Source organism: Capsicum annuum, chromosome 7 (assembly GCF_002878395.1).
Source record: "Capsicum annuum cultivar UCD-10X-F1 chromosome 7, UCD10Xv1.1, whole genome shotgun sequence".
Taxonomy (NCBI): domain Eukaryota; kingdom Viridiplantae; phylum Streptophyta; class Magnoliopsida; order Solanales; family Solanaceae; genus Capsicum; species Capsicum annuum.
The window spans coordinates 218,947,925-218,972,744 of record NC_061117.1 but is presented as its reverse complement, the minus strand read 5'-3'; the positions used below and the strand labels follow the sequence as shown (position 1 = coordinate 218,972,744).

The 24,820-nt window shown below is 36.7% G+C and overlaps 1 protein-coding gene and 2 pseudogenes across 1 annotated transcript; 2 read left to right on the top strand and 1 right to left on the bottom strand.

Moving 5' to 3' along the window:
• The first annotated feature begins 464 nt into the window (after window positions 1-464).
• Window positions 465-12,949, top strand: LOC107878574 (annotated as a pseudogene).
• Window positions 8,913-12,344, top strand: LOC124885243 (protein CLT2, chloroplastic-like). The gene is made up of 6 exons (XM_047394168.1): window positions 8,913-9,023; window positions 9,099-9,158; window positions 9,274-9,324; window positions 9,541-9,669; window positions 11,230-11,378; window positions 12,191-12,344. The coding sequence occupies exons 1-6, from the start codon at window positions 8,913-8,915 to the stop codon at window positions 12,342-12,344; spliced, it is 654 nt and encodes a 217-aa protein (XP_047250124.1).
• Window positions 12,950-14,212: 1,263 nt separating the features above from the next.
• Window positions 14,213-24,262, bottom strand: LOC107878573 (annotated as a pseudogene).
• Between the last annotated feature and the right edge of the window lie 558 nt (window positions 24,263-24,820).

Below are 24,820 nucleotides of genomic sequence, written 5' to 3'. Positions count from 1 at the left end.
ACAAAGTCATCTAGTATTTGAGTTGATTTTCTTCCTTCTATTCTAGTTGAATTGTTGTTGTTGGAAGGCACAACAAATATTATATATCCCCCAAATTAAAAAATTAGTTGAGACATGTAAAAATAAAAAAGATAATACTAATTTCATTTAATAATATTTGTCTATAGTATTAAAAATAAATGTTCAATAATACTTGTTCAGTTTAAAAAATTAATGAATAATTTATTTTTTTCTACTTATTTTATTTTGATACTAAATACTCTTAGTATTTATCACTCAATGCATTTTTACGATATTAAATTATTATATTTAAAAAGTAATATAAGTATTGTTGGACCAAGGTGCTAAAGTGGAGTTGTGAAACTCGCCAAAAGAAACTTTCACTTTTTTTTTTTGAAATTTTTCGCCCAATATTTGATACTCGTATTAAAGCAAGGGCGCATTTGGAAGGGTTATGTTGGAGATATCGTTCTAAATTTTCTTCATATAAAAAGTTCAAACCCGGTACCTCAAAGGATGAAGAAATTTCAGCACAAGTCGTGATGATAAACTTTGAACTTGTTAACAAAACAAAATGGGACCAAAACTCCGGATAAATAAATAGCTGGCGCATTTGGTAATCAGCGATGGACTTTCCTGTCATTCACCTAACCAATTTCCATGGAGTCTCACTCTCTTATCCATTCGCGCCAAATCCCCAACCCAATCTTTTCCTCCTCGTCGCTCCTTCAATGTTCAATCAAACCCTAATAAATACCTCTTCCTTTTCCCTTATCCCATGATGCCTGTTCTCACATCTTCACGCCGGCCACTCCAAATCCACCGTAGAAATGCCTCGTATACGCGGCGTCGGAATTCGAATTCGAGCTGGAAATTCTTTCTGCCTTGACTTTGGTGCTTGGAACAAACTTGCGCTTGTTCCGATGAAGGAGTATCCGTTTTTTCTAGCTCAGGTTACCACTTTCGGCTGAGTTTTTGGTATTTCTCGCTTTCAATTACTGTATGATCTATGATCTCTGATCACAGATGTTTACCTATTTGATTTGATTATTTTGTACTAATTCCGAGCTTAAAGTTGTTTCCCCAAGCTAAATTAGTAATTTCTGCATTTCAAAAAAAAGGAGTAGAACATCAACATAACCAGTGAAATCCCTCTTCGTCATCTCACATTTCTCCGATAATGCCTCTTCTCACATCTTCACGGCGACTTCAAATTCACCGTGGAAATACCTGGTTTATTCCGCGCCGGAATTTGAATTCGAGCTCGGAATTCATAGCACGCGCTGTGGGAAGTGATTCTAGGCGAATATCAGGTGTCACTAGAGAGCTAATTGTTCTGAATTCTGCTTTGACTTTGGTACTTGGATTAGCGACTTGTGTGCTTAAACTTGCGCTTGTTCCCATGAAGGAGTATCCCTTTTTTTCTAGCTCAGGTTACTACTTTTGGGTGAGTTTTTGGTATTTCTCGCTTTCAGTTAATGTATGATCTCCAATCGTAGATGTTTAACTGTTTGATTTGATTTGATTATTTTGTACTAATTTGGAGCTTAAATTATTTCCCGAAGCTAATTTAGTACTTTCTGCATTTCAAAGAAGAGTAGAACATCAGCAACCAGTGAAATTCCTCTTCTTCATCTCACATTTCTCCTATAATGCCTGTACTCACATCTACACGCCGGCCACTCCAAATCCACCATAGAAATGCCTCCTTTACGCGACGTCAGAATTTGAATTCGAGCCGGAAATTCTATGTGCGTGCTGTCGGAGGTGATTCTGGAAGAATATCAGATGTGACTACAGAGTTAATTCTTCTGAATTCTGCTTTGACTTTGGTACTTGGTGTTGCAAATCAAGTGCTTTATAAACTTGCTCTTGTTCCGATGAAGGAGTATCCCTTTTTTCTAGCTCTGGTTACTACTCTTGGGTGAGTTTTTGATATTTCTCGCTTTCAATTATTGTATGATCCATGATCATAGATGTTTATTAGTTTAATTTGATTTGATTCTTCTTTTTATGTACTTTGAAACTAATTTAATACTTTCTCTATTTCAAAAAGAGTGACACGGTACTATTTGAAGAGTATGATTTTTTCATACATTTCGGTTATTGCACCATTTTGTTGTTGTTATGTTGCCTTATTAGTTATCATTTTCTTCAGTGCCGTGTTTCGTTTTCATATCTACTTTGGTCTGTTGTACTCAAGTTGGGGGTACTCCCAAACAACCTCTCTATCTTCACGAGGTAGGGGTAAGGTTTGCATACATTCTACCCTCCCTAGACTCCACTTGGCTATATTTTTGTTGTTGTACCATTTTTTCATACACTTTTAAATATTTTTAATGATAAAAACTCATGATGTATAGTCGTATGGTATTTCACTGGCTATGTTTTTGTTGTTATACCATTTTTTTATACACTTTTAAATATTTTTAACGATAAAAACTCATGATGTATAGTCGTACTTTTGATTTTCTAAATTTGTAATGATAAAAACTCATGACTGTCTTACTTCCTACCTGATTCTCTTAAAGTGTGTTATAAACTCGCATAGTGATAATTGTTTGTCCAAACTTCAATGTGAGCGGTGACTGGTGAGTATTGTAAAGAAAATGAGGAAATTTTAATTGTATGACTCCCCTGTCTTCCTGTTGTGAGCTAAGTTGCTCGGACTCTTCAAAAATGTCTACGGGTGCGTGTCGGATCCTCCAAAATAGTTTCTTTCTGTAGGATCTGACACGGGTGCGGCAACATTTTTGGAGAGTCCGAGCAACTTAGGTTGTGAGTATAGACTTCCATATAGTTACTTGTGTTTATCTATTTAAGAGATGTAGCTAGTTACCTTTGGTTAAAATGGAATTGCAATTACATGGTAGATTAAAATCCTTTGAATGTATAGAACTCATTATAACTGTAGCATAGTTGGCCATGGTAGCTAGTAATAATATAACCCAAATTCGCAATTACTACAATATGTTGTCCCTTAATGACCTTGCATAGATCTCCATAATCAGCTCCCCTCAATAATGAAAATAACATATTTTGGGTGTTCCTTAAGACCATTGAAAATATTGTTGACGCGGCACATTCAAGAGGAGGTCCGATGGTGCATGTTATTTTTGGATGATATGGTACTCATTGACGAGATGCAAAACGGCCAAGGTCGAAATGGAGACAAAACTTAGAGTCAAAAGGTTTCAAGTTGAGCAGGACCGAAATTGAGTACCTAGAGTGCAAGTTCAGTGACGCGTCCCGTGATGCGAATGTGGATGTGATGCTTGAAATTCAAGTCATCCCAAGAGAGCAAGTTTCAAGTACCTAAGGTCAGTTACCCAAGGTAATGAGGAGGATGAGGATGTCACACTCTAGGGTAGGTGGAATGAGGGCTCATATCCGTTGTTTTGTGTGATAAGAATGTGTCGCCGTTGCTTAAAAGGTAAGTTCCACAGAGTGGTGGTTAAACCGATTATGTTATATGGGACAGAGTGGTGGCCTTTTAAGAACTCTCATGTCCAGAAGTTGAGAGTAACTGTGATGAGGATGCTGAAATGGATGTGTGGGCTCACTAGGAGGGATAAAATCAGAAATAAAGTTATTCATGCCAAGTTGGGAGTGCCCTCGATGGAGGATAAGATAAGAGAAGCAAAGTTGTGATGGGTCGGGCTTGTGAAGAGGAGATATGTGGATGCCCTAGCGAGGAGGTGTGAAAGGCTAGCCTTAAAGGACTTGAGGAGAGGTAAAGGTAGGCATAAGAAGTATTGGGATGAGGTGATTTGGCAGGACATGACACAACTTCAGCTCCTCTAGGATATAACCCTTGATAGGAGGGTGTGGAGGTCGATGATTAGGATAGAAGGGTAATATATACTATTAGGGCTGTACATAGGTCGGGTTGGTTTGGTTTTCTGTTTTAAAAAAACCAAACCAATTATGTCGGTTTGTTAAAACTATAAATCAAATCAAACCAACATAAAATCGGTTTTTCCGATTTAGGTTTTAGTCGGTTCTTTCGGTTTTTTCCATTTTTTCGTTTTTTCTCGTTTTTTTTCATAATCTTTATTTTTTACAATTATATTGGGATTGAAGTTTAGATAAGTATATTTTCATTTATGTGCTAATGAAAAACCACAATTATGAAAAATTGAGGAGCGAAAAACTCTCTTGAAACTAAAAAATAAGATGAAGAGTGAAAAATTTAGGTTTTAAGTTTATATTGGATTTTGGATCATTTTATTAGCAATTAATGGATAAATATTACAACTTAAAGGCCCAAATATGAATATATATATATATATTATGTCGGTTTGATTTGGGTTCGGTTTGACTTTTTTTTGGTTAACACCAAACTAAACCAAGAATGGTCGATTTTTTTTTCAAACGCCAAACCAACCAAACCAAACCATAAGTCGGTTTTTTTTCTCGGTTTGGTTTGGTTTGACTCTACGGTTTGGTCCGTACACCCCTGTATACTATGTAGTTGAGTATTAGCCTTGTATTTTTGTACTCCTAGATTTTTATTTTTATATCTATTTGTTGTATCTTTAGCATTGATTAGTGTATTTTCGTGTTGTTCTTTGTGCTTGTTACAATTATAATCTTTTTAATTTGTTGTTGTCGAATGTTGTTTCCTTAAATTCAGTTACCGTTGAATCTGTTGTTGGTCCTATTCTCTTCTCCTTTATTTGTAGAAAGCCTTCTTTACTTTTGTATTTCCTTCTGATACTTGTTTTTGATATGTTTCGCTTGAGCCGAGGGTCTATTGGAAACTTTCTACCTTCACAAGGTGGGGGCATGGTTGCGTATACACTACCCTCCCCAGATCCCACTTGTGGGATTCCACTGGGTATGTTGTCGTTGTTGTTGTTACTATTTAAGGAAGATAATTGAGTGGATGCGGAGTTAAGAGGTTAATTTGATTTGTATATATCATAATAGTGATTGTGTAAGAAAGCCATTAAGTAGTTGTTGAAGGATAGGTTTACAAAGTAAGCATCACATCAAAATTGAAAACTTGATTGGATTAATGAATTTTTGAATTCCTGAAAGTTGTGACAGTTGCATAGGAGTGGAAACATGTCAAAGATTTTGGAAGTTTTCAAATTGAGAAGAGTATCATATATATTGGAAAGAAGGGAGTAACACCAACATCCTTAGTCCTGAAGTTTCACTTTGAAAATTCTGTTTGTAACCAAATGAGGATGAGGACGCGGTGACATCCAATAAATTTATTGGCTTTTATATGTAGATATGCAGTTCCAAACTTAGCTTGTGAGTAGTGACACAATATTCTTGACCCATTCGTTTTAGCAATTGATCACCTTTTGTATATATGAAGCCCAAAAATATAACTGGACATTGTTCCTGGTAAAGATGCTGAGAGTGAAATGTTGAGTAACTACTGCAAGAGTTTTCATCCCTCTTGATCATGGATTGCTTGAGTTCAACTCCCCTTGAAGTTACGCAAGTGCAATTACATAACTCTAGGTCTTCATGTAATACATTCTAGTATGTCAAAATATAAATCATCTACTATTGTTACTTATTAAGAGAATGTAAATTATGTTTTGACCTTACCTTTGATGCATAGGAAAGTAAGTGGCAAGTGAATTTTTGAGTCTTTGAGGTCAGCATTTGCCTACACTCAAGTCAATGGCTAGCTGAGATAACAAACTGAATTTGAAACTCAAATACACTGGTCGAATTAGGTTGTGGAAAAACATGTCCATAACTTTGACTTTTAGTAGGAAATGTCGTTATCTAATTCAAGGTTTTTGATCCTAGTTAAACTATATTTGTTTTACTACGTAGAGGCTGATATTTAACGTGGTTCAATTAACTTCAGGTACTTGGCTATTTATTTATCCATATTGTATGCGAGATATCGTGCTGGTATTGTAACAAAGGAGAGGGTGGCCTATCTAAAATCACGGTTTTTGCTCGTTGGTTTGCTCGAAGCCCTTGGGGTCGTATGTGGAATGTATGCTGGAGGTATTGCCTTGTACCTAGGAAAATTCTACGATAATAAATTGAATGTTTCCTCTCCCTCTCTAGATTAATATTTCTGCCTGCATTAGGAAAAACATTTAGTTTAGATCCTTCATACTCTACTTCTTACTCTACATCTCGTCTTTCAACAAATATTAGAGTTTACTCAGTTATTTGCTGCTTTATCGAAACCTGAAAAACAATAGTAAGCTCCACTGATAAATGAGTATGAATGATTCTTTTGAGTTATGAAGTAATTTCTGATTGCTTTCTTTTTGGCATTTTACAGCCGTGCTTCCTGGACCAGCCATACCAATACTTAGTCAGGTAAAACTAACAACATAAAAAATTCACCTTTATCGCCAAAAAAGAGCATGAAGTAGTTCCCAAGTTATCTTTGCCTTCGCAGTAGGATTCCAAGAGCGTAAAAAAAGGGATGCTCTTTTCTGATGGAGTAACACATTCAATGCATCCTTGCTTTTCCTTTAGCATCCACAAAGTGCTATTTGAATTCAATACTCCATGTCTGTAGTTGGCGATGAATTAAATTCATGCTTGGTGACTTGAATTAAACATATAGATAGGTGATAATTAGCATTTGACTTGAATATAGCATTTTTATACACAACAACGACAACCCAGTGTAGTCCCACAAAGTGGGGTTTGGGGAGGGTAAAGTGTGCACAGACCTTACCTCTACCTCACGTTGTTTTGAATATGTATTAGGTTCCTCACTTCAAGAGCTTATGTTGAAAACTACCTGAATTCTAGATGGGATATGAGCTCAACATTTCGTATGCACCGTACCAATTAATCAATTAACTACACCTATTTGTGGTATACCTTAAAACAGAATTTCCTGAAGGAAAAGGAGAAGTTATAATCTATATAAACATAATGTTCTATCTGTATGGGTCATGTATTTGGGAGCATTCTTTTAGAGGTACGAAACTGTTATGCATGAAAGTTTTCAGATGAGTTAAGAGTCATTTATCAGCATTTGTTGTTCAATGGAGCAAGCTATAGTCTTGGTAAACTGAGAAATTTTGTATTACCCATCAGATGACCCAGTACTTTGAAATCTTTTTCTTTATTTCCCTGTAACTTGCATCACATACATGTACTTTGCAATCCCCCCACCCCTCCCAAAAAAAATTAAAAAGAAAAGAAACGTGAGGCAAGAGAGTAATAGGAGTTCTTATGTTTAGGATTACGGGGTCTGTCTAGAAGTATCTATGTTATCAGTTTCATAAACTGGATATCTGTAGGGGATCAGCAAAGTGATTTTGGAGTCGTGGCATTCTGGTTTCATAGTGTCAGAAGTAGTTTACTCATTCTTTTAGTTGAAATTTTAGTAGCCTTACTCGCAGCTCTGTTATTTCTTGCTAATTGAATCATGAATTGGCAGTAGTCTTTATTTTACTGAAAAATCATGTCCTAACCAACTTCAAACAAGAAGAGTTATAATTGTATCTCGAGATTGCTTAAGAAAGTTCTCGCCCGTCTATAAAAGAAGCGAAATAAGATTTCTTAGCAAAAGCCTTTTTATTGCAGACTTTCTTGGTGTGGCAGTTGACTCTCTCTGTGTTCATTCTGACGAACATACTCTTTGAATCAAATTGCCGGGTGCTTATTGGCTGCTGCTGGAGTTGTACTAGCCGTAACAAGGTCACACACTTCTCCTTTAGGGTTCTAAGAAATGTTTTTCTCCATAGGTTGTAAGTCAATTTAGGAATTTGTTGAAGACCTAAAATAAATGATGAACGAATTAATCTTTAAGATGAGGTGGTCATATACTTCGCATGGTATTGGAGTAGGCAAGTGTCCTTAATCAAGTGTCCTTAATTCAAGTCTCGGTATTACCCATCAACAAAATATTTTCACGTGCTTAGCCCTAAGAAAAAAAGAATCAGATCTACACATTAGGAGGCTTGTTGAAGACTTGAAATGTCCCTGATTTAACAATTCAAAACTTTAGATGAAATGGTCACATATTTCGATATGGTGTCAAAGCAGGAAGATATCTAAGCTTTATTGACATTGATGGGAAGATCCACAGAAGGTGATTAAAAAAAGAGTCTCAAGCAAAAAAATATCAGTTTCTACAAAGAGTAACCAATAATCAATACTAATTGAAATCTCATACTTCCAAAAAATTGCAAAAATGTGACACGTTGTGTGAATTGCAGAATGTGTGAACTATCGAGTTTTTGAACGCAAGTTGCGCCCAAATCCATTTAGTTGAGGGATCGTCTGCCTGGTGGGCGTCACACATAGCCTCGCCAAAAGAAAGATGTTATCATAAAAAGAATTGCAAAAATACAAATAAAACAAAATTAGGGGTAAGGTCTGCATACACCCCACTCTTTCCAGAGGCCACTTGTGGGAGTGGGATCACACTTGGTATGTTGTTGTTGCTGCATGTCAGTGCTTAGTTGCCTATGTTCCTATTAATTGTATAATATCCTAAATTCCACACTAAGAGTCTTGCATGAGCCACACTGGTACTTTAGGTGTGTGACTGAGGCTTTGCCAATTCGCCTTCTAAGATCAATAACTGACTTACAGTGTTCCCCCACACCCCTCCCAGGACTCAGTGAAATTACTATCTTATCCGCATTCTTCTGGCGTACACTCTGATAGCTTTTGTAACCCAAACTCAATCCTTGTGATAGGGCATCTGAATGCATCAGCTACCTGATAGTATCTCTTAACTTGTTAGCACAAAAAGGAGCACCGAGTCTTATTCCTAAAGCTACAAGGGAACCTACAATATTTTGCTTCCATTTACAAAGTTGTTTGGGTGTATGCAGAGCTTTTAATATATTTTTTCTTCTTCTTTTCTGTTTTCACTTCGCTACTTCCTGTGGTTGGTCCTTTTGACAGATAAAACTGTTGCAGATAGAGTTAGGAAGTTGGCTTTTGTGATTATGGAATGCAGTGGATCAGATTCCAACCAGATGCTGGCAGGAATTGCATTTGTTTGGCCAGTATTGATGGTAGCTTCAAGCGCATTCCAAGCCGCTGCATCTGTTATTAAGGTATTCAATAAATCACGGTGTACCAATAGCAGTCTGGATTCTTAAATAATCATTTTAAGGGCTTTGAATGTGTAGGAGTTCGTTTTCATCGATGCTGCTAGCCGACTCAAGGTGCATACCTTCTACAGAGCTTTTGTGTGTCTTCACATAGTTTTGAATATGGGGTGCATGAAAGGTACTCCACCGATCTCTTCTCAATTCTGTTGGTAATGTGTAATGCATAGTCCTGATAGATCTTCAATTTATACAGGGGAAGGTGCTTGATATCTTTGTTGTCAATTCTTTTGGATCTGGATTCCAGGTAATTTGTAGGAGCAAGAGAAATTTTGATACACTTAACTTTTGGTTCTTAAACTCTGTTCTTCAGGTTATTTCTGTCTTGAATGCTTCCATACTAGTGATATAATTAGCCTGAATCAAATGCCAATTACTGGCTCTTCTGTTGACGTAGTAGTATTCGCTGGCTTTTATATCGACTTAATATTAGTCACAGTCAGCACCATTTCTTCAATTCCAGCGTCAAGTGGAAGACAAAAATACTTTTGTCGTAAAATCTAGTTCTCTCGTTGAAGTTTCATTTGCAGTTGTGCAGAGCTCATACCCTTTGGTTTTACTGATAGAGAGAAGAAATGTTCACAAGATTGCAGTACAATATGCAAAATCTCTTTTTAATTTTGATTGGTCCCGAGATGTTTTTCATGGATTTACAAGCCACTCAAACCCTTTATGCCCTTCTATTTGCAATTTTTGCTGTTCCGGAAGTGTTATTGCAGAATCAATAGTAGTTGTTAGAATGACCTTGCATACTATAGACAATGGATAGTAGTGGTATTTATATATTTACATTTATGTTACATACTCCCTCTGTTCCATTTTACTTGGCCCCTATATTAAAAATAGTTGTTTCAAATTACTTGTCCAATTTTTTGAAATCAAGAGAATTTTTTTAGATTTTTACCTTTCTGCCCTTAGTGTTAAATAACAACATAAATTAATAATAGTCATATGTGGCAGTGGCTTCGATGGAGGACAAGATGTGAGAAGGAAGGTTGAGATGGTTTGGGCATGTGATGAGGAGGGGCACGGATGCCCCTATTCGGAGGTGTGAGAGGCTAGCTTTGGATGGCTTCAGGAGGAGTAGAGGTAGGCCGAAGAAATATTGGAGGGAGGTGATTAGACACGACATGGAGGAGCTTCAGCTTACTGAGAACATGACCTTAGACAGGAAGGTGTGGAAGGTGTGGAGGTCGCGGATAGGGTAGAAGGCTAGTGTGCGTGTGTGGGGTGTGGCAAGGTGTTATGAGAGCGCTTGTGTAGCCGGGTTAGTAATCCTAGGACTATGTACATGAGTAGGAGCCTCTAGTCAGGAGAGTTTGGAGGTGGTGTGTGTCTTTGGTCTGTGAGTGTATGGTACTACTAGGTGGGTGTCCTATTTCTTATTTCTGATTTCGAATTGCTCGTATTTCTCTTATTTAGTATTTCTCTGATATTTGTCTTTATTATTTTTTATTTCTTATTTCTGTTATGTCATCCATCCTGTTTCATGTTTCACTACGACCTGGTGTACTATTTTTTATCTTGAGCCGGGGGTCTATCGAAAACAGCCTCTGTACTTCGTCGGAGGTAGCGGTATGGACTGCGTACATTTTACCCTCCCCAGACCTCACTTTGTGGGAATACACTGGGTCTGTTGTTGTTGTTGTTGTAGAGTTCCAAAGCATCATTTATACGGTTAATTTAGTAAAATACATCCATAATTAAGGTTTTCTTAAGGGGTGTACCAAGTGAATAAGGCCCAAGTAAAATGGAACAGAGGGAGTATATGTGTGTGTGTGTGTGTTCCCTCAATTTCAGTCTGTCTTTCTTAGTTTGACTTGGCACTGGATTTAAGAAAGTAAGAAGACTTTTGAATCTTGTGGTCTTAAACTACAAATATGTAAAATGTACCAAAATACCTTTTGATCTTGTGGTCTTAAACATGTCAAGTGGCATGTTGAAATTAAATAGTTAGAAAAGAGACATTCTTTTGTAACAGTCTAAAAAAAGAAAGTAGACAAACAAATTGAAACAGAGAACTGCAATTTTCAGGTATTGAGTTGATCTGTTTGACCGTTCAGTCTGTATTCTGAGTGTTGCTTTTGTTATGTCTATTTTATCTGTAGGCTATTTTTGCTCTCCTTTTTCTGCCTTTCTTTCAAACTTGAAGGGCATACCGTTTTCCGAGCTCCCTTCATTTCTTAAGAGCGGTGCTGGTTGTTTCTTCAACATAGGGAACATTGTTTCAGGTGCAATCTCTATTCTCTTGAACTTGTGTGTAGCTTGCATAAAAGGTCAATGTGTATCGTTTCAGCATTTGTAAAGTGAGTTGATGGAGAGGTTATGATCTTCTGCAGTTGACATATTTTCTTTTAAATTCTGCATCTTTTATTCACAATTACAAGAAGCTCCTCATTTCTCCCCTATAAAGAGCACTTTTAAGGGTTAAGACCCAAATGTGAGTTTGATGAGGACCTTGATTTTATTTTTTGTGGGGAACTGGTGAGGAGAAAAAGACTTGAACCTAGAATATTTTGGCAGGGAACTTTTGCTTACAAGTTAAAATAGGCTCTTGCTCTCCTCAGCAAGCACAGAAACTAGTTTTAGAAAGTTACTGTTGGTTGCAACTCAATGTACGTGACTCTTAGGATCTGATCCATTGCGGTACTTTATCAGTGAAAAGGTGAACAAAAATCTCAACAAGAATGACATCACAATTTTCTCATATTGGCCATTTGCTGATATAATGTTCATGTCACCAGCATATGTTAGTTTCAGCAGTTATGATGTAATCATCACACAATTAAAGTAGCTAAACAAAATTTTAGTTGTCTTTTATCATAATAGGTGTGAGGACATGATTTTTTTTTTTCTTAATAAATGATTATTCAGAAGCATTTTTTTTCCGAATTAATGGATTGATGAGTCTGACTTCCCTTATGGCACCTTTTGTTGGTCAGGTTGTGATGGGGCACCATTGCTACCCCTTCTTTACATATTTACAAATATTGCTTTCAACATATCAATTCTCAGTCTTATGTAGATTTTGTTGGTCAGGTTGTGATGGGGCGCCATTGAATTTTATGTAGTCCTATGTCCAACCGGATTCTTTTTCCTCTTTTCTTATGTAGTGCCTTTATCGATGTATCTTCTCTCCATGCCACTGCCATATCTCCCGGAAGGTTAAGTTTGAGCCCTTTTTTCCTTCTTGGCAGTGCTGGCCTTCTCGTTGGTCTTATCCTATATAACATTCCACGAACTCAGAAGCGGGACACAGAATTGTGACTCATTTGAATACGTGCAACTGTGTCTTCTATGGAGATTCTGGATATAGTAGTCATGATCTTGGAAATTCACTGGTCCAGAAGAGTATTATCTCCATTTATGAAGATCCATTTTTCCCTGGTTGTACAGTGTGGCCTATAACAAAATGGATCTGACAATATCATGGTAACTTGACTAATCCCTCCACTGATTGTTATCATATAAGCTAAGATATTGTTAATCACCACAAGCAAGGACGTATTCTGGATGTACTCGCAATGTTAAGACACTCTTGGCATTACAGGTAGATTACAATACCAAAGGGCTCTTGCTATTACATGCCTTAGGTAAGGTTAAAGAAATTAAATTGGTGGATATATTACTGTGCAGAAGAACAGTTCGATTTTTTTTGGTATGCAGAAGATTCAGATAAAACTTCTACAGTCATAATTTGATTGTGGAAATGCCTTTAGGTCTATAAAATAGTGAAATAAGTTGATGTAATTACAGTTCTATTTCGATTCTTTCACTGAATGTTTCACCGGACTGTGAAACGAGTTAAGGCAAACATCTGCAATCCATTTTTCTATTGAATGCCAAGGATGTCGATCTGTTGTAATCTTGAATTTCAAGCATCCCATGTGGTAAACATTGAACAGTTATTCTAAGTTGCTATAGAATTGTAAGAAAGTCATCTGTCATAATAAATTATCCAATCTCCATGTTTACACCAAATTAATGTATGTTAGAAAAGAAACCTCAATTTTCTCTTGTGGATTCATGGATATTAGATATTGAATCATTATTCAGGATTGCTTCTAAGAGTGTTCTGTTTTTGCATGATCCGCTGTCATGCTAAGTATATCCTGCTTCGAAGTTCCTTTCTTCAACGAAGAGCAGCATTTAGAAAAGTCACAATACATAGAATGTAATTGAAAAAAAATGTATTATAAATGTTGGCATTAGTTTCTGAATTTATTTCTTATTCACTATTTGATTTATTGTATTAAATTATAAAATATAGCGCTAGTGTTGTTAATTCCATGCCTTACTATGTACAAAAACAGCAGTTCTGAATAAGGTTTATATATGTGTGAATTATAAATAGATCGAAAGCAACGCGTCTTGTTGAGCATCATTTAGTTTATAGGTTTGCCGTTTGAGTAGTTATATGAAAGGGCAAGGAATATAGATTACAAATTACCATTAAAAACTTTCAAAGTGCTAACTGGATTAATGATTGTGACTCCAAAAAATATACAACCTTGATAGCATTCATCTCGAAATTATTACTTGAAAACTAGTTTCTTGAATTTAAGTGGGATTTTGAAGTAAAAGTGACAAATAAGTTTGTCAATTAAGTGGGGCCTTCCAAATTTTAAAAATTAGGCAAAAGTGTCAAAAAAAAAAACAATTATTTAGTTTTTTATTTTAATATTTTCTCTTCAACAACTATGAAAGTTGTCTCAACAACTATAAAAATTATTGGGTGAACAATTTTGATAGTTGTTGGAACAACTAATGCAGTTGTCGAACCAGAGTATCCAATTGTTTAAACGGCTTTATCTTTTTAATTTAATAATATTGTTAGACCCGCTTGTCACTTTTAATTAATTGAAGACTTAAGGGGCATTCTTAAACTCATTGTTTCAGTTAAAGCAGTACCGTACTTTCATTCTTTTGAAATGTTTTTGGTAATCAAAATAGAACCTGCAAACGTAATGCGAAACTCTAGCATTTCCAAATTACCATTTGAGATCAATCACAGGAAGAAAGAGATTCAGAACTTAGGTGTCTTAAATCTCGTGTGTAAAAGAGCGAAATTCATGATATCTATAACTAAATTTCACTGAAATGAAATGTGCAAGATTAACATCTTACACCATAAATGGACAGAATTGGTGCTCAACCCTACCAATATATATGCTAAAGACCATCCAAAAAGTTAATTTCCCTGAGAATTGCTTACAAATAGGTACAAGTTTCTTTTGATTTCACGAAGATGATTATACAACTACCCATAAGAGGCTTCATTTAATCAATCAACTGTACCATATTTTTCGAGAGACAAGATACTTATGAACCAAAACACATTGACCATGGCACTTCAGCCTTGCAGCAACCAACTTTCACATGATCCACCTAGGCTTCAGTCGTCACTACTGAAGACAAAAATGAATATGGTGCAAGATTTTAGAGCGATAAAAAGTCACAAAAAGTAAAACCACGACGAAGTTGTACATGTTACATGAGAACAAGGAACCTTTAACCATTCCTACCTTAAAAAGTCTATATTGATGATGATGAATTCGCACCGAAATTGATTCAAATTCCTCCTCTGCAATACCATACATAGGTTGAAAGTTTTCCCTACACAAAATAAAACTCATGTCTATGTACAAAGGATATGGATCAAAATATAGACCACTACTACAAACAAGCCCCATTTAACAATGATTAAAATTGTTTTGTTCATTATATACTTGGGAGGAGCAGAGGCCAGAGGGTTGTGAAGCATTGAAAATAACCACAGAACTCACAAGCCAACAATCTCCTTCCAATTAAATCATTGAGCTAAGTAACTGACAAGATTAGTCCATACCGAAATATCAACATTTTATGCATTCACTAGATCATTATCACCTAAACAGGAAGGGATAAGATTTATATATGTTTACGACAATTACTACAAATTAGCAAAGGCAAGATTTCATATATAATTCTCTAAAGCAGACCTGAACTTCAGATTTTGTAAGAAAAACAACCCAAGGACTCGTGCAATCTCCATAAGCAATTACCTTACGCTTCTTTTGTTGCTTGATTCCAGCACTGCCGCTCTCAAATTTTTCTGGTTGTTCAGAAATAGGTTCCCCTAAAGGTAAAGTTTTTATCTCATCATAAAAACTATCTGTCAGTCCAAGCAACCTAGCATAATCAAAGAGAGGAGATCAGCACCCAGTTAACCCATTTTAAGAAAGAAATCAAAGCTCCACCTAATCTTCCAGTACTTTCCAAACTACTCATAAAGTAGGTTCCCTATCTGAAATAATCAAAAGATTGACCATAACTTGCTTTTTTTTTTATAAATAGTAAGACTACCACACAGTTCCTACTGTACTTATCCATTTCTTGACTTCTTCAGATGTTTCATTTTCTTTTTCTCTGATTTTGTTAGTAGGGCACGAGTAAATAACCCCTCTTCTTTTTCTGCACGTTCTTCCATTTAAGCCATGTACCTAGTGAGTTCTCTACTTTAAGTTCCAACAGATTCTCTTACCTGTATTTTTCATCATAATCAATAGTCAAATACATGAGGGCTCATTGAAGTAATTCAGTATTAATAGTCAGAAAGTGAATTACCTCTTCGGGTCTTCCTTCAAGATCATTCAACAACTCTACCATATATGGGCTTTGGTTAGCACTTCGCCATCTCTCCTTCTCCCTCCTAGCCTCATTTCTCTCCTGCTTCGACATCTTATCCTTGTCCATTAAAGTAGGTGCAAATTTGGGGGGTCGATATACGTTAGCACCATCCTGTAATTCAAAACGAAAAAAATTAAACCATCTCTTTACCTCAAGAAATCATATGGGAGACTAAGTGAGTTGAATCATAACTTCAACTTTTAAAATTGCTAAAGATAGAGCCAACTCTTTTGAACATGAAGAGAAAGGAACTAAAATGGCCATTTCATCGTCATGTACCAATCACCCACCTCTGCAGTTGCAGTTGGTTTAAGCATATCAAGATTTGGACGATACTTCAATAGGTCCTCCTTCTGAGTATCTGTTCCCTTCTCACTTATAACTGACTTCTCAGAAACTGTCACTATCTCTTGTGAGCTTTTGAATTTGATACTGTAATTTCTTATCAATGGGGCGAATCTGCACAGATCAAGATGGTAATGACACTGCAATTAAGGGCAGAAAAGCATCCCAGGGGAGCTGGAGAAACACGAGTACCCAAATTGAGGAAGAGATCAACATACCTTCTCCAAAAACAATCTTATCTCTACCAGACTCCGAACAACTGGATGCCCTTCAATTGAGAGTCCTTTTGCCTTGCGGAGCAAATAACAGACTAGTGATTGACAATAATTCAGAAGTAGCAGATGCTTCATTTCAAGGTAACTTATTCCATCTGCTGTTGGAAAGTGATTCGCTTTCACCTGCAAGGGAATTTGGAAGAAAAAACAGCTGCATCAAGTTGATATAGTGCTATTTTCATTCCTTCCTACACAGATGACACACAAAAAATAAGGCACATTCAACTGAAATCGATGCAGTGGTTGACTATTTTCTGTAACCAAGTTACAGAAGTGACCTGCTAAAGCGTTGATTTTATGGATTACTAACATTGAGTCAAAGCTTATCGATGACTCGATTCTCTCTCGGTGCAAGTCAGCTTAACATGCACCAACCATGGTTAAGAGAGCTCGACAACTATCGCAGAAGGCTTTAATGGGGAAGGGGACTATGGCAACATGGGGGGAACTCAACGAGGTCATAAAACAACAACTTCAACACAGATAGGAGCAAATTTGGGAAAAATTGGGGGAAAACCCAATGTCACAGTAACTTCACGTAGATCAATTTCTGGAGGATCGCTGAAGGAAGCAGCGATGGAGGCAACAACTAAAGTGGACAAAAATCAGATAAAAGAGAAGCAAGTTGAGGCACAACAACAGTGGTTGGATGTTACGCTTGATCGTTGTGGCACTCCGATTGCAAATCCAAAAAGTAGCAGTCATAAATCCTGGGTAGACATAGTTGAGGGGAAGGAGACTGAACCAGTGAAGAAGGGTTCGGTTTGGGATAACTTTGATGTTACGAAGGTAGTTAATGTTGGGTTCAAGCTCAACTTTATCGAGCCAACTACGTAAGGTGAGAATCGATGTGTCGAGATTGATTTAGATGACAATAGCACAAAACTTGAGTACTGGGAGAACTCAATTGTGTGCTACGTGCTGGGAGCCTATCCTCCATATATTGTAATTAAAGGCTATATCCGGAGATTGTGGGGGAAGCTAGGAATAAACAAAATTGTGATGCTGAAAAATGGTGTAGTCTTGATCAGATTTGATACTGCTGTAGGGAAACAAGAAGTGATAGAAGGTGGAATTTATCATTTCGACAACAAACCATTCATAGTCAAGGTTTGGACTCCAGACATGGAGTTCTCCAAAGATGAGTTACGTACAGTTCCAATATGGATTAGGCTCCCTGGGTTAGATTTCAAGTACTGGAGTCAAAGAGGGCCAAGCAAAATAGGAAGTTTAGTGGGAAAGCCGCTAATGGTAGACAGCAGCACAGAGAAGTAGGCTGGTCTAAACTATGCAAGGTTACTAATTGAAGTGAAATTAAATGGTGCACTACCTGAGAACATAATATTTAGGAATGAAAAAGGGTTTTGATAGAACAAAAGGTAAAATATGAGTGAAAGCTGACCCTATGCTCTTTCTGTGATAAGTATGGGCATGGTATGAAGGTCTGCAAGAAGAAAAATGGCACAAAGAAAGACACCAAAGCTACAGCTGAGGAACCTAAACTTGAATCGAATAAGGTGCAGTCAGAAGAGCTAAAAATAATACACAATGAGGTGATAAAACCTGGGAGCCAGGATAAGATGCCTCAAGGCAGTGATTCCACACAAGAGAATTCTAATAGGAATAGGGCAGATGGAGAACCAAGTTAGATTACCCCTTTGAAAGTAGGAAGTAGTCAGCAAATAAAGTCACAAAGGTTGGTTAGCTCAAATACTTTCCAGGCGTTGAACACTTCACCTGCATTTAGTTCACATGATGGTAGGGGACTAGATGGTAAGATGATAAATGGAACCATTACTATCCATGGGAATGGATAGCATTCTCAACTGAAATGTAAGAGGGCTGAATTGCCCAAATAAGCAAAAGGAGGTCAAGCTCCTTTGCAATGAGGAAAATGTAGGTCTTATTGGCCTACTAGAAACCAAAATAAAGAAAGAAAGGATTGAACATGTTGCAACTATTATGTTTAGAGGATGGCCATTTATAACCAACTTAGAGTACCATTATAGTGGTAAAATTTAGGTTACTTGGAGACCAGACTATTATCAAGTGTCCCTGATCAGCATGACAGATCCAACAATAACCTGTGATGTTAAACATATTCCTAATCAGTTAGTGTTCCAAGTTACATTTGTATATGCCTAAAATTTGTATATGCCTTTAATACTAGGGAAGAAAGACGGAGCTTATAGGAGTATATAGTAGGGATTCATAACAATACAACTTTGCCTTGGTTGCTACTAGGTGATTTCAACTCTGTGTTTCAGGCTGAGGATAGAATTGGAGGTAATCCTATCTCATGGTTGGAAGTGACTGATTTTGCTGCATGCATTAAAGAATGTGATTTTCCTCTTACTGCCTTAAGGCAGTAGGTATACTTGGAATGATAAGAGTAATGAATAGAGAATTTACTCTAAGATTGATTGGGGGTTGATTAATCAGGAATGGCTAGATCACATGCATTCTAGTAGATTGGTGTTTTTGCCTGAAGGAACAAGCGATCACTGTCCTGCAAAAGTGAAGTTGAATGAGACAAATTCCAAAGGAAGGTCTTTCTAATATTGCAATATTTGGGGAAAACAATCTCAATTTCTGCACACAGTTAGGCAGGGATGGAATATGAATATTCAAGGGTGTAGAATGTTTCAAGTAGTGCAGAAGTTGAAGAAACTGAAGTATGATCTAAAGAAGATAGGGAATCAGCATGCAAGAAGTATTGTTGATGAAGCTGAGGATGATAGGAAACCTTTGAAACTACCATAAGTACACCTGCAGCAAGATCCATTAAACCCAGGGACGCAATAAGAAGAAAAGGAGGCATGCTGTAAGTACAAACGGTCCTCTTATATGGCTGAAATGTACTTACAACAACAAAGTAAATTTACTTGGCTTAAGCTAGGGGATGAAAATATAAGATACTTCCACTCAATAATAAAGCACGGGAAATTGAAACAAGCCATCACTCAATTGAAAACTGATCATGGAGAATGGCAACATGATTCAGACTCAATTGCTAAGGTGTTTGTGGACTACTATAAGGCTTTGTTAGGGAGCAAAGAAACTGGTAGGGTGAAGGCTAAAACATGGTTCTTGAAGAATGGTCCAGTGTTAACTATGGACAGCAAAGGTCCAGTGTTAACTATGGAGCAACAAATGCAACTGATTCTTCCTTTCTCCCACAAGGATATAAAGGTTGTTATGTTCTCCATAAATATTAATAAAAGCCCTGGTTCTAATGGTTTTGGTGTTGGGTTCTTTAAATTAGCCTGAAGCATTGCGGGATTAGATATTAGTGATGCTATTTTGGAATTTTTTGAGAATAACAAACTATTGACACAGATTAACTCAACTAATATAGCTCTTATTCCTAAGCAGGAGGTTCCAGAATTAGTAGGCCAGTACAAACTAATATCTTGTTGTAATGTGATATATAAGTACATTTCAAAGTTGATTTGTAGTAGACTGAAAGCAGTGGAGAATGTTATTGTATTAGACAACTAGGCAACATTTGTTAAAGGTAGATCCATGCTTCATAATGTCTTGATGTGTCATGACATTCTAAAGCACTACAATAGAAGGGTTTCTCCTAGATGCTTAATGACAATAGAACTGGGGAAGGCATATGACATGTTCAGCTGGGATTTTTTGGAAGAAGCTTTAATAGGGTATGGTTTTCCTAATAGATTCATATGGTTTTCCTAATAGATTCATACACTGGATTATGATTTGTGTAGAATCCCCTACCACACTATCAAAGTGAATGGTGAAGGCCATGGATACTTTGAAGGAAGGAGTGGTCTTAGGCAGGGTGAACCCATCTCCCCTTTATTGTTTGTGCTTGTGATGGAGTACCTAACACGAGTGATGAAGTGTATGAGCTTGCTACCTCATTTTAAGTTTCATCCACTCTATAAGACACAACAGCTTACACACCTGATTTTTGCTGATGATTTGATGGTGTTTTGTAATGGAGAAGTTGGTTCAATCAAGAGGGTTAAAAGAAGCTTTGCAACACTTTAGTGCAACTACTGGCCTTGTGGTTAAGCTGGACAAGTCTATTGTGTTCTTTGTTGGAATAGAAGATCAACAGAAAATTGAATTGTTGGACTTAACAGGATTTTGTCTAGGCTCTTTTCCTATCAAATACTTAGCATTGCCATTATCTCCTAAGAGATGGGGTAAATTGGATTGTCATGCCTTGGTTGATAAAATCAATAAAAGAATACAGACTACCTATGCAAGGAAGTTGTCATATGCCAAAAGATTACAGGTGGTGCTAGCAGTACTGTTTTCTGTCCACAACTTCTAGGGCTCAGTTTTTATAATTCCTCAAGGAGTGGTGAAACAGATTGACAAAAAATGCAAAGCTTACTTATGGGGCAGCACTATAGAGAAGAGAAGACCAGCCTTAGTCTCTTGGGGTGTGGTGTGTAAACCTAAGAAAAATGGAGGTTTAAATGTTAAATATTGTGGTGTGTGGACTATAGCTTCAGTTGGTAAGCTCTTGTGGCAAATTGTGATGAAAGAGGACTCTCTTTGGGTCAAGTGGATTCATAGGGTGTACTTGAAAGAATCTCCAAGCATATGGACCTACCAGGATCCAGTTCACAGTAGTTGGTACTGGAAGAAGTTAAATGAGGTAAAGGAACAGATGAGCAAGTGGTATGTTAATAATCAGTTCATCTTAACCAAAAAAGGAGATTACTCTGTTTCAACATGTTATTTAGCTCTTATTGATACACAAGTAAGGATGTCAGTGGCTGATTTAGTGTGGAACTCAGTATCAGTGCCAAAGCACAGGTTTATAGTCTGGTTTGCAGTGCATAACATGGTTTGCAGTGCATAACAGACTACTGACAAAGGAGAGACTCATACATATAAATATTCAAGTGGAAGAGCCTACTTATTGCCCGTGTGATTCTCAGGAGATAGACACTAGTCATCACTTATTTGTAGAATGTAGTTGGTTTAAAAGAATGCGAGATGAGCTCTTGAATTGGGCAAACATAACACTACCACCAAGTGAAGTTAAACAAGTACTGGAAATGATTAAAAGAAGACACTGGAAGAGATTCAAGGAGGTAGTTGCAGCAATCATCAGTGGTTTGATTTACCATGGATGGCGAGCTAGGAACTGGAAACTGAACAAGAAAACTCAAATGCAGCAACAAGAGATTAAAGAGCAGTTTAAGCGTGAAATAAAGATTTTGAGTACTACAAAGCGGCTAAGAAAGAATATAGCGGTAGAGGATATTGGCAGCAGCTATGTATATAGGATGAGTTTGTAGTCTGTTTCTATTTCTTTCTGAGGCTTGATTACTTGCACCACCGCTGTAATCAGGTGCCTTAGTCTGTATATATTTTTTTGTTGGTTAATGGTATTCACAATGTTACCAAAACGTTGAGTCAGACATATTGCTATATATCCTTTAAAAACAAGCAGGTAATCCAATATAGCATAGACAGTTCTTGATATTGGCGGTTTGGGATGAATAGAAATCAACTAAAAGTAACATAAACCCATCGCAGATACTAACTGGGAAGATCATGTATTATTGGTGCTAACAATTATCACATGGAAATCCCATTTAGTTGGAGCATTTTACATATTAGTTCATAATTACTTTTTTTTTTTTTTTTTGGGGGGGGGGGGTATGGTAAGTGTATTTCATTAACTAGGCCGGGATGGCCATTTACAATATTAGTTCATAATTGCTTAAAGGGGAGAACATTGGATTGTGCATCCAAAAGACTATTATTTCAAAACTGTTTTACAAATTGAAACCATTTACTAAATGTTTCTTCAATGTTCGATTGCACATAAGATAAAATGTAACCTCATAAATTTCTCAAAGAAAAAAGTTGAACCTCATGAGAGGTGATGGGGTGATGACATGGGAACGATGATCTAGATCATATTATGTTCTACAAGTTAGGAAACAAGGTTAAGATATTGCTAGAGGAAAGTGATTAATCAATCAACTGTGCCTCAATCCTAAACTAGTTATAGTGGGTTATATGCATGCTTTGTGTCCATTCAATGTTGTAAGTCTGTTTAAATTAAATAATAAATAAGGTAAACTAACTAAAAGTTCTCTAATTTCACACTTAGACGATACACAAGTCCGTATAGTAAGAATAGAAAGAATCTAGATAAACACTAAACCAAATGTAAGTGTATCAGCTGATCTTGAAGATAAAGAATATATTTTGAAAACAACAGAAATCATTTTTTGAAGATAAACACCGACTTTCTACTACAGGTTATATTTTGGTGTAGCTTAGACTTTAGAGTTGGTAAATGATGTCGCACAATTCGAATTGAACCATGTTGTGATTTATCCCTTCAATTTACTGCTGCTGGTTTCGTCAATAAAACTTAAACATGACTTTTTGGTAACCCATATCAACTTTTCCTTTTCTTTTTTCCTTTTTTTAGTTCGCTAAAGATTTCTCCATCGCTGCACAGGTAGTTACTACCTCATACAAGCACACGTATTGAGTAACTCTGTCAGCAACTGATACGAAAAAATCAACAGTTTCTTTTCTGGTATTTTCACATGGTTTCACCACATCGCAAAAACACACCATTGATCCTAACATTATTTTTCTAACTCAATAAATTCTTATTCTTCTGAATTATCAAGTATCAATATTTTTTTTGAAACCGTGGTATCCATACCAGCTTGCGTCCTCAACTAATTCCGTAGGATACCTACCATCTCCCCAACAACAGGTACCAGTTAACTCTATCCACCAAGGGCTAGAACTCCAGTATCAAGATTTTTCATAATGGTGGTATCCAAACCAAGACCAATTTGCGTCCTCAGCTAATTTCCTAGGATACCTACCATCTCCCACAACAATAGGTACTAGGTAACTTTATCCACCAAGGCTAGAAATCCAATATCAATACTTTTTCATAAACGTGGTATCCAAACCAACTTGCATACTCAACTAATTCCATAGGATATGTACCATCTCCCACCAGCAATATGTACTAGGTAACTCTATCCATCGAGGCTAGAATTTCAGTATCAAAAAAATTTATAACCGTGGTATCCAGACCAGCTTGCATCCTCAACTGATTCCATAGGATGCTTACCATCTCCCACCAGCAATAGGTACCAGTTAACTCTATCCAACAAGGCTAGAATTCCAATATCAATATTTTTTCATAACTGTACATCCGGACCAGTTTGCATCCTCAACTAATTCCATAGGATATCCACCATCTCCCTCCCACCACCAACAGGTACCAGTTAACTCTATCCACCAAGGCTAGAACTCCAGTAGTTAACTCTATCCACCAAGGCTAGAACTCCAGTATCCATACTTTTCTAATAACCATGGTGTCCAGGCCAGCTTAACGCACCTACCTTATTGCATGGGATACCTGCCACCTCTCACAAGCAACAACACGTAACTCTATTCACCAAGGCTAGAACTCGAGTATCAATATATAATCAACTATATTCTCAATAATAGAAATTTAAATTTAAAAATAAAAATATAAAAATACCGACCTTTGCAGTTAAAGCTTGTAGTTTAGAATTAACTGTATCTAATCCAGCTTTCATCTCCTTTAATGCATTAACTAATTGCGGAGCTTGCCTGTATATATATATATTCATTCACAGCACACACAAAAAATCAATAATATGAATAATATTATGTGGCATCCGTTGATTTTCAGAATCATAAAAGACCAAAAGTAGGGGGAACTTGCCTGCTTATTGTTTCGGATGATGCCATTTTTTACTGTGAAAAATGTGGTCCGCTGGGTATCAATGGCGGTTCACAGTGTAGCAGTGGTAACAAGGAGCTGCTTTTTAGTTTTTGGTTGTGAATGTGGTGGAGGTAAATGTAATTGGGCTTTATGATGACAATTGCCCAAGCTCCATCCTTTTTATTGCCCCTAAATTTTTTTCTTTTGGGTGGGTGGGTGGGTGGGTCATAATATTGCACCAAATTAATTTTTTAATAAGTATTGTGTCGGACCAGCTTGCACGCCCCTCGACTAATTTCACGTGCTATATGCTAACTCCCACTACCAACAGGTAACCATGTCCACCAATGTTGGAACGGATGGAAAAAACATGCTACCTCTCACCACCTTCCATCATACCAGGTAATTATGTCCACCAAAGCTAAAACAGATAGAAAGAAATCACCTAGTGTTTTAATATTCAACGTAATTTCATCAAACCACTAAATAACTCCCTTAAGTGCTTGCATCAAACTATATTTAAATATATAATTTAGTGATAAAAGTTGATTTCATGAAGTTTAATACGGGAGTTTTTCATAGATTGTTATAGTTTGGATTGTAATTATCATTAGTAGTTGCTATAATTTGTCTATTATGATTCATAATCATAGCTATTGTTTTGGAGTTGTATGAATCGCTTGAATTTAATGTATTTATTCGTTCAATTTTATTGTATTTTTCTC

Excerpts from the sequence above, each read along its gene's own strand:
- LOC124885243 (XM_047394168.1), top strand. The coding sequence starts at position 8,913 with ATGGAATGCAGTGGATCAGATTCCAACCAGATGCTGGCAGGAATTGCA. Across the intron at positions 9,159-9,273 it reads ATACCTTCTACAGAGCTTTT|GGGAAGGTGCTTGATATCTT; the intron begins GTGTGTCTTCAC and ends CAATTTATACAG. Across the intron at positions 11,379-12,190 it reads TGTGTATCGTTTCAGCATTT|TGCCTTTATCGATGTATCTT; the intron begins GTAAAGTGAGTT and ends TTTCTTATGTAG.